Below are 18,899 nucleotides of genomic sequence, written 5' to 3' on the forward strand. Positions count from 1 at the left end.
TACAAAGTGATTACTTGGTAAGTTATTTGGACAGTGATTTCTCGAGCGATTTGGAAGCGAAGTTTGTACTAAGCGAAGGTATACTTTGTGTTAAAGTAGGATGACTATCTGATTTGTGAATAAAGGACTCCTTGTGAACCAGTAGTGTTCTATTCCGAGTCAGAACCCATAGTACGTAACAATTACATGGTGTCTTGATATTGGGATGCAGACTATATTCTTGAAGTCATTGACTCGAATGTATATCTGGAATGTAATTCAAATTAGGTAAGTCCAACGTTGAGAAAAATGCACGCAATAAAAATTTGTCCCGTATTCGCAAAAGAAAGATATGAGTATGAAGTTGAGCTGTAGGAAAGAGTGGAATATGGCACCAAGCCTCCCTTATGGCAGATAAAGAATTCCTAGATTATTACCGGAAAGTCATCGAGGATGTTATAACCAAAAATAAAGATTAAAAAAAATATCGGTCGGATATATTAATCGATGATATGTTAAGTTAAAATTAAAGTAAAAAACGTGAATAAGGAATTTAAAATTGTAAATTAAACGATTTGAAAGAATTTTGTGAAGTAAGAGAGGCAATGCATGTAAGGATTATAAATGAAAGGAAATAAACCAAAGAGAATGTAATGAATGAAAGAGCAACAGAAGTTATGAAGGATGAGAGAGAAGTACGAAAATGAATAGTGACAATGAAAGAAAACAATTTGTTAAATAAAGTCCCTGACCCAAGAGAAACCCCTAATAACGGAGGTAATTTAAAATACAAAAAAAGACGTCGAAAAAGAAGTTAACAGTCAAATCCAAAGCTGGGCAGCGTTCGGGAAATTACGAAACAAGCTTTCGTCTAACATCTCTCAGTACATTCAGATGAAAGTCTAAGACCAATGTATGTAAACTGAGATGACCTGTGGTACAGAAATTTGGCCTCCTGCTTATGGCTTCATTGAGAAAGCCATAGTAATGAGTATGCTCGCAATTTCTTTAAGAGATATATTCAGGGGGAAATTCGTAGAAGAACAAAAGTCACCGATGTACAATGGCTATGGGTGAGTAATATGGCGCGCAGAACAGATAGCCGTGGACGCTTTAAAATTATTTCTATATTTAAACATGTTAAAAAATAAAATGAGTTTGGGTATTTTTCGTTTTCTTTTCAGTCGATTGCCAATATGACCGGTTCTTTAACCTTAACTATACCTTCATTCCATTTAATAAGGGCTTACCCACGTCGCATATTCCTGCAGCCAACGCCCAATTTCCATGAGTAATATGTCCGTCCTTGACCTTCTGCGGATCGCCTAATTTCGCAGCAAAACTACAAACATAGTCCTGTCCATTGCTCTCTGAATGAACTTGAAACTTCCCAAGAGGCCCGTTGTCTCGTATCGAAAGCGATGGGTCTATTGGTGTAATGCAGCTACTCAATACAAAATACATTTAAGTTTCAACTGTTTAATTTATTTTCATCAACAGTACAATAACAACTTATATACTAATTAGAACACAGAGTTATTTACAAATCCAGATTTATATATATGATGGAGATATAAAACTTATGAAAATAAACTAAAATAACTCTTGGTAAAAAAACCTGAATTACAAAAAAGCAAATTGAAGAAGTACAATAGAGTAAGTAGCCACGACGGAAATTAGGGACAGAGGTAAAGTTGCGTCCACAGTGAAGATACCAGAGTCGGCGGAGATCACATTGGAAGCCACACGGGATGCACGGGACAGAGTTTTGTACACCGATCTCTTGTCTAAAATCAAAATTTAAAACTCATAATGCTTTATACATCAAAAAATATTTTTAAACATGAAGCTACGAAAGTAGGATCATAATACTAAATTCGTGTATCGAACAAAAGAGGGAATATTTTCATTTATTTGCTTCGAAAAAGTCAAAACAAACTAATTTATACTCCCAGTATTCAAGTATAGCTTTGAAATATTTTGTGCATTTCCGCTAATATTGTGTTAGTTTCGCGAAGTTTCGGAAGAACGCACGAAAACTGCGGGACTTATTTTGACTTTATGTTGTCAATTAAAATACTCACAATTGTAATAATTATTTTCGTACGATTTTCCCTACAGATGGTTTCAAGCAGTGATGTGGTAAAAGTATGTTAAAATATGTTATAAATGTAGCACAGGGAGAGGCACATATTTAGGTCAACTAATACACACTAAAACTTGCAGCGCAAAAGCGCTGTGTCGCAATTTTAGAGAGAAAAGTTCGGTCCGCTCGTGTTGTGACTTGAAATTAGTACCGGTGTAGCTCGAATACAAAATAGTTAATATTGTCAAACATCAAAACACTCGTTGAGATCCTAAGTTAAACTATAAACTCGTACCTGAACATCGGGTTGATTCTTTCAGCATAAGGAATGTAGAATGGCAATTCTTGAGTGTTTTAAATAAACTTTCACATCCAAAACTCAGCAAAAACAGTAGTAACGCCAGTTTGAACATCCAAATAACCGCTGCCATTACGCGTAATTTATCCGGTAATTTCTAAAATTGTTTTCGCAATGTTATTTTTTCTGAACTAACATACATACACATAAGCCATGGAATTTTTTAACTGATTGGTTTAATATTGAAACTAAAAACTTGTGTAACAAATTAAGACACAAAGTGTTTCTACTTTCGAAACAGAATTGTCCTCACGAAGAGAAGATTCATGTTTAGATTAAACAAAGATCCTGGAATATGTTTCTATTCACAAATTTTCCCAATTCAAATCTCATATAATTTACCTCAAAATCGTTTGCAATTTCAAACCTGTTCGCTTCCAGATCATCGCTTAAAGATCTTTGTCACTAGAGTACCATTACCATCATCATCATTATCATCATGTGAACTGATAGACGTCCACCGTAAGGCGAAATGATTACTCCACTAAGTGAGAATCTACCTATGCCGCGTATATACGTGCATACATATCTTCATCGGCAACACACATTGATCAAAGACCCTCTTTAGACTCTGCGGTTTTTTTGACGAGAAAATGTTTCAGAGCTTTGCGAGCGCTACCCATGCGAATGTAATTCGTCGAGTGATCTCTTTCTCGAAGTCCGATTTACGTACATCGATGGTTTGTACCAGATATATACATAACAACATATACATTAGCCATCAACTTCATCTTGTCCATGTTTACTTTAATACCTTATCGGAAGTAGAATAGATTACCTGACTTAAGACTTATTATGTTTTCTTTCTACCTACCTACTCTGGACAGTCCCAAGATACCTTAATATAACCTATTTAACCCCTTCTCCAATTGAAACAGCTTCTCGTCTGATCGCAATGTCTGCACGTGCATGGTTTCTGGGATTCTACCAGGAATTCTTAGCAGACTTTGCAAGTGTAATCAGGAACAGCATGGGATTAGGAGCTTATTTGCATGATGGTATATCATCTATGGGTGATATGCTATAGATTTACTGCTGTGGTGCGAAGACGCTGTTGCTCATTCTCTTGAAACTGATCCCTCTGTCATCGCTACCTCATGAAAAATCGGGGTGATCCTATCCTGCACCAGGTCCACACGAATATAGATCTATTATTATTGTATAAATGATGGTACTAACCGTGATCAACACTTGTACATTTGTCAAACAATTCAACAGTACGATTGAATTGTAACAAAAAATCTGAAAATATGCACACAAAAAACCAGTATCAAACTAGTTATCGTAAAAAATATGTTAAAAAACTTTTGATTGAGGTTATTGAAGTAATATTAGAATGAACATCGACTTTTTAGGTGACCATTAAAAAGAATTTTAAAATTACCGGAATTTCAATAAGTTTTCTGTAAATCACTGAACAATCTATTATTAGGGCAAAAGTTTTAATATCGTCATTCAAACGGACCAAACGTTGTTTGTATCCAACTGCGTTTTCGATGTTGTCGTTCCAGCACTTTTCATCCAAACGCTTCAGTTCCGACATCCATTTATCTATGCTATAGACGAACAGCTTATTGACTCGTATCAAATATATTATATTTAAATCCAGAAGTAACATAGTTATTAGATAAAGAGCCGAAGTAGTTGTAAAGGTTTTTAAATACACGTAAATGAGAATTATTAAAATATAGAGGAAAAGGTAACCGAGGACGTAAATCCAATTAACGAAGATGAGACCTCTGTAGCTGATCGTAACGAGTTTGAGGGACTTTTGCAGTCGCTGGATGTTCAAAATGATATTAACATGACTTTCACTTTGAAACGCGTTCGTGATTGAACTAGTGATATGCACAAAAATAAATATAAAGTGACTTATCAAGAAGAAAGTCCAAAGAAGGTTTGGCACAATATTTTTATTTGCAAAGTCCATATATATTGCTGACACATAGATGATAACAAAACAGAAAGAACAGATAAATGAATAGCAATTTGCTTTTCGGTTGTTAGGAGTAATAAAGTTGCAACTGATGCAATATCTTTTTGTAAAAAGGATATAACGTGTGAAGGTTAACGGACGAAGGAACATTTGTAAATCGTTTTCTAGAAAATTCTCTAGATCAAGTTGATTTATATAGTTCAATGACAGTACGGGTCCAGTTCGTCTGTATTTGTTAACACTCAACATTATGACCTTGAGAGCTACCACATGTACGGTTCACAACACGGTCACATCAATGATTGAAAAATAGAACAATGAAAATGTTCTTTCCAATTTTCATTCAAACACTTCAATTAATCTAAGTATCTTGATAGAATATTACATGTCGTTGTACATATATTTGATTTATTAACGACAAAATGTAATAACATTTTAAATCGAAAGCATATATATTGTCATTTGAAATAACATGTACAATCGGTAACACCACACAAATCAATGATAGAACTTCAATACAATAATTGAAACCTATTTAAAGTTTTAATTACTTTTATTGTTTTCACTCCATTAAGAATTGATATGCATTGTAATAAAACTTCAGTGAAGAGTTATTTTGATAATGAAATAGTGTTTTAAATGGACACCATATAATTATGTTATATAGCACTAGTTACAAAACCCTCTAATTAATAAATACGGAACCCTACGATCAAGAAGCGCCGGAAACACACGTGACCTTAAAGTTATTTATAGATTTTTGTGTACGGTTCTCGGAAATTCTAACCGAGTACTATCTCGAACTTACTATAACCTTCTCCGTAGTATAAATAGGTGTACTCCCCATGTCGACAGTTCAGTGTTGTTTTTCGAGTTATAAGATTAAGATCTACGATCAGTGTAACAAAGTGACTACTTGGTAAGTTATTTGACAGTGATATCTCGAGCGATTTGGAAGCGAAGTTTGTAATAAGCGAAAGTATACATTGTGTTAAAGTAAGGTAACTATCTGATTTGTGAATTAAATACTCCTTGTGAACCAGTGTTGTTTCATTCAGAGTCAGAACCAATAGTACGTAACAAATTGCATGGTGTCTTTATAATTTCTATGAAAGCTATGTCAAACGCTCACGACATGTCCACCGATATTGGGATGCAGGCTATATTCTTGAAGTCATTGACTCGTATGTATATCTGGAACGTAAATCAAATTAGGTAAGTCCAACGTTGAGAAAAATGCACGCAATAACAATTTGTCCCGTATTCGCAAAAGAATGATATGAGTATGAAGTTGAGCTGTAGGAAAGAGTGGAATATGGCACCAAGCCTCCCTTATGGCAGATAAAGAACGCCACCGCAAATTCGTAGATTATTACAGAAAAGTTGACAAGGATGTTATAACCAAAAATAAAGGTTAAAAAATATAAGGTCGGATATATTAATCGATGATATGTTAAGTTAAAATTAAAGTAAAAAACGTGAATAAGGAATTTAAAATTGTAAATTAAACGATATGAAAGAATTTAGTGAAGTAAGAGAGGCGATGCATGTAAGGATTATAAATGAAAGGAAGAGAAAAAAGAGAATGTGATGAATGAAAGAGGATGAAGCAATAGAAGTTATAAAGGATGAGAGAGAAGAACGAAAATGAATAGTAACAATGAAAAAAAAATAATTTGTTAAATAAAGTCCCTGTCCCAAGAGAAACCCCTAATAACGGAGGTAACTTAAAATACAAAAAAAGACGTCGAAAAAGAAGTTAACAGTCAAATCCAAAGCTGGGCAGCGTTCGGGAAACTACGAAACAAGCTTTCGTCTATAATCTCTCAGTACATTCAGATGAAAGTCTAAGACCAATGTATGTAAACTGAGATGACCTGTGGTACAGAAATTTGGCCTCCAGCTTATAGCTTCATTGAAAAAGCCATAGTGATGAGTATGCTCGCAATTTCTTTAAAAGATATATTCAGGAGAAAATTTGTAGAAGAACAAAAGTCACCGATGTACAAGTGGCTGTGGGTGAGTAATATAGCGCGCAGAACAGATGGCCGTTGACGGCTTAAAATTATTTCTATATTTAAACATGTTAAAAAATAAAATGAGTTCGGGTATTTTTCGTTTTCTTTTCAGTCGATTGCCAATATGACCGGTTCTTCAACCTTAACTATGTCGGCGTTCTATTTATTAGGGGCTTTTCTACTTCGCATATACCTGCTGCCTGCAACGCCCATCTATCATGAGTGATATGTCCGTCGTTGACCTTCTGCGGATCGCCTAATATCGCAGCAAAACTACATAGTCCTGCCCATTGCTCTCTGAATGAACTTGAAACTTCCCAAGAGGCCCGTTGTCTCGTATCGAAAGTGATACTTCTATCGGTGTAAAGCAGCTACCCAGGTTAAAAGGTCAATACAAAATACATTTAAGTTTAAACTGTTTAGTTAAAACTATTCATCAACAGTACAATAACAACTTTTATATACAAATTAGTACACAGAGTTATTTACAAATCACAAATTTATATATATGATGGAGATATAAAAGTAATGAAAATAAAATTAAAATAATTCTTTGTAAAAAAACGTTAATTACAAAAAAGCAAATTGAAGAAGTACAATAGAGTAAGTAGCCACGACGGAAATTAGGGACAGAGGTAAAGTTGCGTCCACAGTGAAGATACCAGAGTCGGCGGAGATCACATTGGAAGCCACACGGGATGCACGGGACAGAGTTTTGTACACCGATCTCTTGTCTAAAATCAAAATTTAAAACTCATAATGCTTTATACATCAAAAAATTATTTTTTTAAACATGAAGATACTAAAGTAGGATCATAATATTAAATTCGTGTAAAGAACAAAAGAGGGAATTTTTTAATTTTTTGCTTAAAAAAAGTCAAAACGAACTAACTTATACTCCCAATATTCAAGTATAGCTTCGAAATATTTTGTGCATCCCCGCCAATATTCTGTTAGTTTTGCGGACTCAGTTGTCCCTTGCAACTTTTTTTTAACATTACTTTCACAAACAATTCGTGTCATGAGTTCATTGATGAAAGGCAGTTAAAAATGACCATTGGTTGTTTCTATTCGTAATACTGTATATGTATATAGGTTGTACGTTTGACGATACTTCTTCATGCTCTTTTTCAATTTCAACTTTGCTTTCTCTGTATTATTCTCACTTTTTTGAGTCTCACACCTGTTACTTCATCACTGTCTTCTGCTCGTGGATCATCCGCTTCCTGACATAGGCTTTTGAAAATCAATGCTATTTCTTCATTAAAAGTGACAAAACTAAATTCTTCTGAACCAATCTGATCCTGATCTATGTTGGTGGGGCTTAAATGCTTTTAGTTGCAATATTCACTAAGACTTTTTACAGTGAATGCTATGCTGACATTAGCTATATTAAAAGAAGTCTAGGAGATGTATGTAAACCAAGAATAAAGTATTTCCAAGAGAAATTTCTTATCACATCTTCACTGTTTGTCTGCTAATTTTTGGAAGAATGCACGAAAAAAATCAATCAATTTTAATAATTATTTTCGTACGATTTTCCCTACCAATGTTTTCAAGCAGTGGTGTGTTGAAAGTAAGTTAAAATATGTTATAAATGTAGCACCGGGAGAGGCACACATTTAGGTCAACTAAGACACTCTAAAACTTAAAGCGCAAAAGCGCTGCGATACAGTTTTGGAGACAAAGCTTCGATCCGCACGAGTTGTGACTTTAAATTAGTACCGGTGTTGCTTGAATACAAAATAGTTAATATTGTCAAACATCAAAACACTCGTTGAGATTCTAAGTTAAACTATAAACTCTCACCTGGACATCGGGTTGATTCTTTCAGCATAAGGAATGTAGAATGGCAATTCTTGAGTGTTTTGAATAAACTTTCACATCCAAAACTCAGCAAAAACAGTAGTAACGCCAGTTTGAACATCCAAATAACCGCTGCCATTACGCGTAATTTATCCGGTAATTTCTAAAATTGTTTTCCCAATGTTATTTTTTCAGAACTAACATACATACACATAAGCGATGGAATTTTTAAACTGATTGGTTTAATATTGAAACTAAAAACTTTTGTGACAAATTAAGATACAAAGTGATCCTATACTTTGGAAATAGAATTGTCCTCATGAAGAGAAGATTCATGTTTAGATTAAACAAAGATCCTGGAACATGTTTCTATTCACAAATTTTCTCAATCCAAATCTCATATAATTTACCTAAAAAATCGTTTGCAATTTCAAACCTGTTACTCTTTATCGTCGCTTAAAGTTCTTTGTCACTAGAGTACCATTACCATCATCATCATTATCATCACGTGAACTTATAGACGTCCACCGTTTGGCGAAATGATTGCTCCTCTAAGTGAGAGTCTACCTATACCGCGGATACTGCCTCGTGGTTGATGTGCATACATATCTTCATCGACAACACACATTGATCAAAGACCCTCTTTAGACTCTGCGGTTTTTTTTTTGACGAGAAAATCTTTCAGAGCTTTGCGAACGCTACCCATGCGAATGTAATGCGGCGAGTGATCTCTTTCTCGAAGTCCGACTTACGTACATCGACGGTTTGTACCAGATATATACACCTTCGATGACTCATTGAGTATCACAACATAGACATTAGCCATCAACTTCCTCTTGTCCATGTTTACTTTAATGCCTTATCGGAAGTAGAATAGATTACCTGACTTAGGACTTATTATGTTTTCTTTCTATCTACCTACTCTGAACAGTATCAAGATACCTTAATTAACCTATTTAACTCCTTCTCCAATTGAAACAGCTTCTCGTCTGATCGCAATGTCTGCACGTGCATGGTTTCTGGTATTCTACCAGGAATTCTTAGCAGACTTTGCAAGTGTAATCAGGAACAGCATGGGATAAGGAGCTTATTTGCATGATGGTATATCATCTATGGGTGATATGCTATAGATTTACTGCTGTGGTGCGAAGACGCTGTTGCTCATTCTCTTGAAACTGATCCCTCTGTCATCGCTACCTCATGAAAAATCGGGGTGATCCTATCCTGCACCAGGTCCACACGAATATAGATCTATTATTATTGTATAAATGATGGTACTAACCGTGATCAACACTTGTACATTTGTCAAACAATTCAACAGTACGATTGAATTGTAACAAAAAATCTGAAAATATGCACACAAAAAACCAGTATCAAACTAGTTATCGTAAAAAATATGTTAAAAAACTTTTGATTGAGGTTATTGAAGTAATATTAGAATGAACATCGACTTTTTAGGTGACCATTAAAAAGAATTTTAAAATTACCGGAATTTCAATAAGTTTTCTGTAAATCACTGAACAATCTATTATTAGGGCAAAAGTTTTAATATCGTCATTCAAACGGACCAAACGTTGTTTGTATCCAACTGCGTTTTCGATGTTGTCGTTCCAGCACTTTTCATCCAAACGCTTCAGTTCCGACATCCATTTATCTATGCTATAGACGAACAGCTTATTGACTCGTATCAAATATATTATATTTAAATCCAGAAGTAACATAGTTATTAGATAAAGAGCCGAAGTAGTTGTAAAGGTTTTTAAATACACGTAAATGAGAATTATTAAAATATAGAGGAAAAGGTAACCGAGGACGTAAATCCAATTAACGAAGATGAGACCTCTGTAGCTGATCGTAACGAGTTTGAGGGACTTTTGCAGTCGCTGGATGTTCAAAATGATATTAACATGACTTTCACTTTGAAACGCGTTCGTGATTGAACTAGTGATATGCACAAAAATAAATATAAAGTGACTTATCAAGAAGAAAGTCCAAAGAAGGTTTGGCACAATATTTTTATTTGCAAAGTCCATATATATTGCTGACACATAGATGATAACAAAACAGAAAGAACAGATAAATGAATAGCAATTTGCTTTTCGGTTGTTAGGAGTAATAAAGTTGCAACTGATGCAATATCTTTTTGTAAAAAGGATATAACGTGTGAAGGTTAACGGACGAAGGAACATTTGTAAATCGTTTTCTAGAAAATTCTCTAGATCAAGTTGATTTATATAGTTCAATGACAGTACAGGTCTAGTTCGCCTGTAGTTGTTAACACTCAACATTATGACCTTGAGAGCTACCACATGTACAGTTCACAACACGACTCACATCAATGATTGAACGATAGAACAATGAAAATGTTCTTTCCAATTTTCATTCAAACACTTCAATTAATTTAAGTATCTTGATAGAATATTACATGTCGTTGTACATATATTTGATTTATTAACGACAAAATGTAATAACATTTTTAATCGAAAGCGTATAATCATATGATTTTATTATCATCAAACACAAATCGAAAAATTGATAACTTTCGACTCTTAGTCAAGTTTTCAATAAGTAAATTAACTTTAATAAATTTGTTGAAGGTAAAAAGATTAATATTGAAAGGTATTTGTTACACAAAGTCTCTGACGCCGTGAATTCGAAAGCTAGAAGAATGTGAACTCAAGATACACTAGAGTGTAAGTAACGGAGACGAAAACTAAAGTCGGGAACAAGTACGCAGGCTTACTGCACTTAAACGCTCGCATGATGCAATTGCAATAATCCTGCTCGCTTGTTTATAATTTTTTATAAAATTAGCTCTATGACCCGGTTACCAATCCTTATGAAATAGAAAACATGCAATAACAATAATAATTCAAAATTCTAAAACCAATATTTAGAATGTTTACGAGGAAATTTTTAAAGGCCCAAACTAATAAATCTGAAGACAAATGTTTATAAAACAATTTTAATCCAAATAGATATTTTTTAAAATCTAATAAAAATACAGATAAGATTAAAACGCAAATATATATTTTACATTTTTTGATTAGAAAGATAAAAACGTAAATTACAAAAAAGCAAACTGAAGTAGTACAACAGAGTAAGTAGCTACTACGGATATGAGGGACAGAGGTAAAGATGCGTTCACAGTGAGAATACCAGCGTCTTCAGAGACCGCCTTGGAAGCCACCCAGGATGCACGGGACAAGGTTTTGTACACCGATCTTTTTTCTGAAACAAAATTTTAAAGTAACTTTACTTTATTATTAAATGTTTATTTATATACAAATGATAAGTCCAAGATATGTTATTATGAAAGTGAATTCCTAATATGAAAGTTGCTTAAAGAACAGGAAGACAGGTATAGGATTTTTTTTCATTTATTTTGCTTCGAAAGCTTAGACGGAACTAATTTGATCTGCTAAAATTCAAGTTTAGTTTTGAAAACATGTTGTACATTTACACTAATAATGTATTTGCTAAATATTTACCAAATAACGTTACGTTTCCATCATAATTTCCGCCTATAGATGTCCAGTACAAGACATAAGCCTCTTTTAAAGACATCCATGGGTGGATATGCTATAATCGCTTAACTTGGTAGGCGGGTTGGCGTTCACGGTGTGATATCATGGCACTACGAGGAAGCTGTTGCCCATCCTCAGGAAACTTGTTTGTAAGTAGTGGCAATCCTATATAAATGCGCAAAGAGTGAATTGTATAAGATTGTGTCCGAGAAATCGAAAACGTGACCTATGATTGCAAGTTTCAGTCCTCTATTGCTAGGTTACCAATGCTCAGGCAGCATTAGAAGAGACAGAGAGACAGTAGAAAGAGAAGGAAGGAAATTCTGGTGGGTGAAGGTGAAAAACGCGGGCAAGCCTCGATCAACGTACCCAGCCCGTCTCCCTACAACGCGATTTATTTATTTATTTTAATCTACTTTATTTTATACATAAAACAAATACATAGTACGCATTACAAATTTGATTCGACACAAGTTGTTACAAATGAGTTTTAAATAGTTGAAATGATGGACGACGCGGTATTTGATCCTAAATCCAGATAGAAAGAATTCGTGGAAATAAGAGCTAGAACTAGGTGAACAGCATTGAGGAAAACATTACCAGCAATAGTAAGCGGTTTTAACCTTTTGCACTTGAAGCCTTTTCCGCTTGCGTCAACAAAGTAACACGAGATGATTTCCTTCAAATTACGGAAACATTTAACATGTAGTTTAATATTGCAGTATCGAGTTTGCAAATAGCGTCTTCTCTCCTAAATTTTGTTTCGCTTGTGTAGATATTTCACGGTTTATTCATTGTTATTTGTGAAGATCAGTTGAAGTCCATTGGTTGTTATATGTTGGCATTCGAATTTAGGAAGTATCTAGTTTGAAACGATTGCATCCACTGCAGTTTCAATTGCAGCTTCATTTTCATTCTTTGTAATTGTGGATTCTCTGGATGTCACGCTTCTTACTTCCTCATTATCTTTACTACGTGGACCATCTTTGTCTACGTTTCCTGGTTCAATCCGTCGGTGATCGATGCAATTTCTTCATTCAAAATTGAGAAATTTGATTCTTCCGATAAAACCTTTGCGAGCAAAGCTATGGTGGGACTCGCTAAATTGAGCTACTAATTAGCTATGCATGGATATGGTACCTAATTAACGAAAGTCTTTCCAAGAGAAATGTCTCATTACAAATATTAAATAAGCAAATAGAGTAACAGACGATCACCGTACCTGCGCCGGTCTAGTTACGACTTTCAGATTGGTGCCGCTCGAGTTAATATTGTCCAACATCAAAAATCTCGTCTAAATCAGAAAAAAAATCTCACCTGGACATCCGGTAGATTCTTTCAGCATTAGAATATCAGATTGGCAATTCTTGAGTGTTTTAAATAATTTTTCTGACCCAAAGCTCAGCATAAATAGCAGTAAGGCCAATTTAAAAGTCCCAATAACTGTTATCCATATGTATATGTTCATCGATGAAGTCTGAAAATAGGTTCTCCTATATTTTTGCTCTCCCTGAACAAATATTATCATCATCATCTTTTGATTCACTGGACGTAGACCTCCACTGTGGATCTCTAATAAGACCGTAAAGAATTTACATCTACCAATTTTCTATGACCTTAACAAGGTCCTCGATCCACATCATAGTTGGATGTTCGACCCTTGTCGGTCAGTAGAATTCACTCCATAACCTACAGGATCAAACAGCCATCTGTTTTGCGCGCTCTGGCATGCCCATTGCTACTTCGACTTATTAATTCACTGAGATATGTCAGTTGCTTTCGTTTGTCACCGGATATCCTCATTACTAATTCCATTTAACACTTAATAGCCTGATTTACGATAGTGATTTTTTTTAATATTACTGTTTGCTTGAGGGTCTAGATGAAGGGAAAAATAGATTTTTAGAAAGAATATTATACAACAGTAAAATTCGTACAGCCTATAAAAAAAACTGTAATGTGAACATTCGGTTTAAAATATTGGTATCAAAATTGAAACTCTACGCTATTAAGAGGTAACTAAAATATTTGAATGATGACTTCAACTTGTACAAATAAAAACAAATATATATACAAATAAAAACAAATATATAACAAATATATATATAAATATATATATAATATAGTTAACTTAGTGATTTGTTTCACTTGTGTATGTTCATTATTGATGAAATTCAAGCTTTTACCAAACAATTACCGATAGAATTATCGAATGACTTATTGTAGCATAGAAATCAAAAGCGTTCGTGTAATAAGACAACATATATTGTATTTAATGGAATCAGGCGTTACTTTGCGGAAGTCCATCCTAAGTAAGAAAAGGACCAATATTTAGCCACTTCCGCACATGCAGTGGTAGTCGTGCAACAAAGTGCACCGCCCGCCAGCCCGCTGACAAATGCGGCAAACAATGCGAACTACACAACTGCCACCGTCAAATCACTCAACACGTGCTTCACCCCCTCCACGGGGCATCTTCAGGAGTTATGTTACACCGATTAGCGCCAAACACAGACTTTGTGTTTGGCACTAATCGGTGTAACATATTGGTAGTGGTGCTAAATATTGGTCCTTATATTACTCAACATATATTGTTTCTACTTGTTAGCAAGCGTAAGGACTGTACAGATACAGATTAAATAAAAAAATGGTGGTGGTGATTTAGTTATAATTTTACAAAACTAGGTAACAGCAAAAAAATACGTAACAATACGACAGAACAAAAGAACGTGTGAAACTGGCAAGCGACTTAAACTGTCAAAATAAAAAGTATAAAAACAAATAAAAATATTAAAAGGTTTTAAATGATCCAGCCAACACTGCTTTTAGAGCAAAAGTATCTTCTACGGACACAGGCCATCGCTAATTTCTTACAAGGTTTTCATTTACAATTTGCATACAGTATCAATATAATTTATATTGAAATTAGTTTGCATCTAATCCTACAGCTTATTGGCTTAAATAACAGGCTTTCGTCAAAGCACCATTGTTTACACAATTATATAACTTTATTATCAATAAATAAATGATACTTACCGAGATCAATGCTTGCACCTGTGACAAACAGTTCACCATTATTATGCAATTGAAACAAAAACTCTGAAAATTAAAACATAAATTTATTTTATATTAGTATTATTTATCACGAATTGCCATATTGCAGAACTAATGCAATTTAAATTACAAGCAACAAAAATAATATAAATATCAAAATAATTACAAAATCAAAATCGAAAATTTCCATTTTCGAATTGACTATTACAAACACTTTTATAAAATGTCGTTATTGTTGTCCATACAGGAAGCTACCACCGGCTCGGAAGGCGGTTCAGCTGAAAGGCGGCGAGAAACTCAACAGTTGCTCTTTACAAATATAATTTCATAGATGCGCGACAATAATTAGCTTCACGAGTGAGCACCAACAACATTTAATTCCACGCATTAACATCAATATAGTATTCTTGGATACAATAATATACCTTTTTTAATATAGACATAAACATTTTACACATAAAAATCTCTTGACCATCTAGATTATTGAAAAAATCTTTAATACTAAGTTTTAAAGCGACAATCACATTAAAATACTAAAATTACCGGAATTTCAATAAGTTTTCTGTAAATTATTACACCATCTATTATTACGAAAAAAGGTTTAACAACATCATTGAAACGGACCAAATGTTGTTTGTATCCAACTGCGTCTTCGATGTTGTCGTTCCAGCACTTTTCATCCAAAAGCTTCAGTTCCGACATCCATGACTCTATACTATAGACGAGCAGCTTATTGACTCGTATCAAATATATTATATTTAAATCCAGAAGTAACAGAGTTATATAACAAAAGGCCGAAGTAGACGAAAAACTTTCTAAATACACGTAAGTTAGAGTCAACAGTACATAGATCAAGAGAAAACCGAGAACGTAAATCCAATTAACGAAGATGAGACCTCTGTAGCTGATCGTAACGAGTTTGAGGGACCTTTGCAGTCGCTGGATGTTCAATATGAAATTAACATGGTTTTCACTTTGCAGCGCGTTCACGATAGAATTAATAATATGAACAAAAATTAATATAATGTGACTCATCAAGAAAAATGCCCATAGAACTGTTTGCATACTATTTTCATATATGTAATCAATATATATTGCTATCCCATAGATGATAACAAAGCAAAAAGAACAGATGAATGAAAAACAATTTGTTTTTCGGTTGTTAGGGGTAATAAAGTTGCAACTGATGCGATATCTGTTTGTAAAAAGGATATAACGCGTGAAGGTAAAAGGTCGAAGGAACATTTGTAAATCGCTTTCTAGAAAGTTCTCTAGATCAAGTTGATTTATATAGTTCAATGACAATCCAGGTCCAGTTCGCCTGTAGTTGTTAACACTCAACATTATGACCTTACGAGGTATCACGTGTACGGTTTAAAATGCCCAAAACAACAACGATTGAACTACAGTAGAATAATGAAACAATCTTACATTTTTAATTATTCTAGAAGCTTCCACTTCAATCACTCTAAGTATTAATTTTAATAAAACAGTACACGTTATAGGTCAAATTGTTTACTTTTATTGCGTTGAAAATGAAACATTACATTTAAACATATACCCACGCATGATTACATGCGACACTGAGATAAGGTTTCAATTAGTAAATTAATTTCAATATCTTTGGTGAAGGTAAAGCTAAATAAAAGATGATAATAAATGTCGTGTCAACTATATGGCTTACGTTTTAATACTATTCGGGCGTTACATCTTAAGACTAATTGGAATATATGGCATTTGACCAACAGGCATTCCACCAACGCGGACATTTGGTTGGCAGATATATTCTCACGCATTGGACTTCGTGGAAGATAGACCTCTTCGAAATAATCCAAACATTTTTATTAAGATAGCTTTTGATTTTACTGATATCGTTTTTCTGGTATCTTGGGTAAATCTTCTGGACGGACAGAAGATACCTTACCCTCTAGTGGAAAGACAAGGTTATGTGGGATTCCTACTCACTACAACACTCTCGGAGGTCAACTTCTGTAACTTTGCAGAGGCCGCCGGATCTCCAAAGGACCTCACTGCAGCCCCTCAGTACTGTACCAACGCACATCCCGAGGAGGAAGCTGTTCTTCCTCGGCATGCTCTTTATGCCATAGTAACACGAGACCACTTCGCGTTGCTTCTCTTCGCAAGTTTGCACTGCGTGGACAATGAAGGCTTCTACTCTCAACAGGCAGGGGATACCTTAGCCCTATTTTAGTGAACCCAGACTAAAGGGTTAGGGTTTTCTGAAATACCTTACCCATATACATGATGATATTATAAGTGTTAAAGCTTAAAAAGGATGTAAGTAGAAATGTTTCATTCGTGCACCCTGTATAATCAAATGATTTATAAATTCCATCAATATAAGAAAAAACTTATAGTTACTTATAAAACATCAACAAAGTATCAGTTGGACCTCATGTCTTTAAGCGTCTTAAAGCATTATGTGTTTAAGTATAAGTAGTTTATTCGAAACTTTCGTGATAAGTACAATAGCAATTTATATGAATAAAGAAACATACAAACGTATTCATAAAACACTCTTTTATGTATGTAATGCAGATGCATATAAAACTAATCACAATACAGATATAAAATGAAACGCTTAAAATTTATTTGAAATTAAAAATACTTTTATTACAAAAAAGCAAATTGAAGAAGTACAACAGAGTAAGTAGCTACGACGGAAATGAGGGATGGTGGTAAAGATGCGTTCACAGTGATAATACCAGCGTTGGCTGAAGACACCATGAAAGCCGCCCAGGTTGCACGGGACAAGGTTTTGTACACCAATCTCTTGTCTAAAACGAAAAATGCTCTATTTATGAAAATGCTATTAAGGTATGTACACCTGAAATCACTTTGACTTGCAGTTATGAAAGATATACTGTCGTCTAGAAATTGTCTAAAAAAAGGAAGATAGACGAACTGATATGTACTCATATATACATGTATGTTAAACTGCGAAAAAATTGGACATATACGCTTACAATTAATTAGGTAAATATTAAACTCATCAAATAAAAGTTAGGTATCAGCAATAAGGTTCGATGCTATAGGCAGATATGTATTTGAATTAAGCAAAATATCGAAGTGGAGCAAGATTTTCTTGCAGATGAATAGACTACCTGAAAAGAACGGCCAAAATAGGAAAAGGTTTTAAGGGAAAACATTACCAGTATGATTCATAAATACACGTAAATACCTACTTTAATTAGGACATTCTTTATTTGAATTTGAAAAGAAAGCAGTTTTAAACCTTTGTACTAGTATGGAGCCTTTTCCCATTTACATCCTCTAAAGGCGAAGCATTTGACCTCTGTCTCGCCTTATTTTAAGCAATGACGAGGTCTATCATGGTAAATGCTTGACTAGAAGAAACCTTTTGTTTTGAAAACTACTAAGTTACAACTGATAACAATGACGCCGACATGTTGATCCACGCCTAGGCTGTTCGCATTATAAAAGAATTAGCAAAACACTCAATGAAACCATCTGTGCATCTTGTTACTCGAAGGAATAAAGGAAATGGGAAAATTATTTTTGTAACTATCGATGATTTGTATCAAATTACGGAAACACTTTACACGTGATTTAAATATCACGAATTTGCAGATAGCATTCTGCGCCTCCAATTTTTTTTCCATATGTACAGTTTCCTCAACCATTTGCAACTCAATGTAAAAATAGTTTAAAAAGTTACATATAAAAAACTATTATTGATTCTGTAAGTATATGTTGTGCACAAAGTATAAAATTTAAATCGCTTGCATCTCCCAGAGGTTTAATTTCAACTTCTCTTACACTCTCTACCAATCAAAAAAAATCAAAATATTCTATATTTGAATAGTTTGTTACAAGTACTTTCGAATAGTTTCGCCATACACGAAACTACCGCCGGCCCGGAAGGTAGTTGTGCTAAGAAGAGCCGGCGAAAAATTTAACATTTGCTATTTACAAGTACAGTTTTAAAAGGGTGCGCGACAAGCTTCCTAAGTGAGCTATAACAACATTTAATTCCACACATTAACATCAATATTCTCGGATATAATATACTGTTTCCAATAATATTTTTTAATATTACTTTTTCAATTTCTCCAGTGGCAGATCTGAAATTGTTTGTGGAATTTTATTGTGC

The 18,899-nt window shown here is 34.2% G+C and overlaps 3 protein-coding genes across 3 annotated transcripts; all 3 read right to left on the bottom strand.

Annotated features, from left to right (window-relative positions):
* Window positions 1-1,602: 1,602 nt before the first annotated feature.
* On the bottom strand, window positions 1,603-5,496 carry LOC137925775 (uncharacterized). The gene is made up of 3 exons (XM_068769244.1): window positions 5,492-5,496; window positions 4,128-4,261; window positions 1,603-1,766 (listed from the first exon to the last, which is right to left on the bottom strand). The coding sequence occupies exons 1-3, from the start codon at window positions 5,494-5,496 to the stop codon at window positions 1,603-1,605; spliced, it is 303 nt and encodes a 100-aa protein (XP_068625345.1).
* A 1,451-nt stretch (window positions 5,497-6,947) lies between these two features.
* LOC137925776 (uncharacterized) lies at window positions 6,948-13,178 on the bottom strand. Its single transcript, XM_068769245.1, has 2 exons — window positions 13,028-13,178; window positions 6,948-7,111 (listed from the first exon to the last, which is right to left on the bottom strand). The coding sequence occupies exons 1-2, from the start codon at window positions 13,176-13,178 to the stop codon at window positions 6,948-6,950; spliced, it is 315 nt and encodes a 104-aa protein (XP_068625346.1).
* A 74-nt stretch (window positions 13,179-13,252) lies between these two features.
* Window positions 13,253-16,108, bottom strand: LOC137925777 (uncharacterized). The gene is made up of 3 exons (XM_068769246.1): window positions 15,389-16,108; window positions 14,747-14,764; window positions 13,253-13,282 (listed from the first exon to the last, which is right to left on the bottom strand). The coding sequence occupies exons 1-3, from the start codon at window positions 16,106-16,108 to the stop codon at window positions 13,253-13,255; spliced, it is 768 nt and encodes a 255-aa protein (XP_068625347.1).
* Between the last annotated feature and the right edge of the window lie 2,791 nt (window positions 16,109-18,899).

This window comes from Battus philenor, unplaced genomic scaffold (genome assembly GCF_028537555.1).
Source record: "Battus philenor isolate CCGP_79_NKW_IND1 unplaced genomic scaffold, ilBatPhil1.0.hap1 SCAF_27, whole genome shotgun sequence".
Lineage (NCBI taxonomy): Eukaryota > Metazoa > Arthropoda > Insecta > Lepidoptera > Papilionidae > Battus > Battus philenor.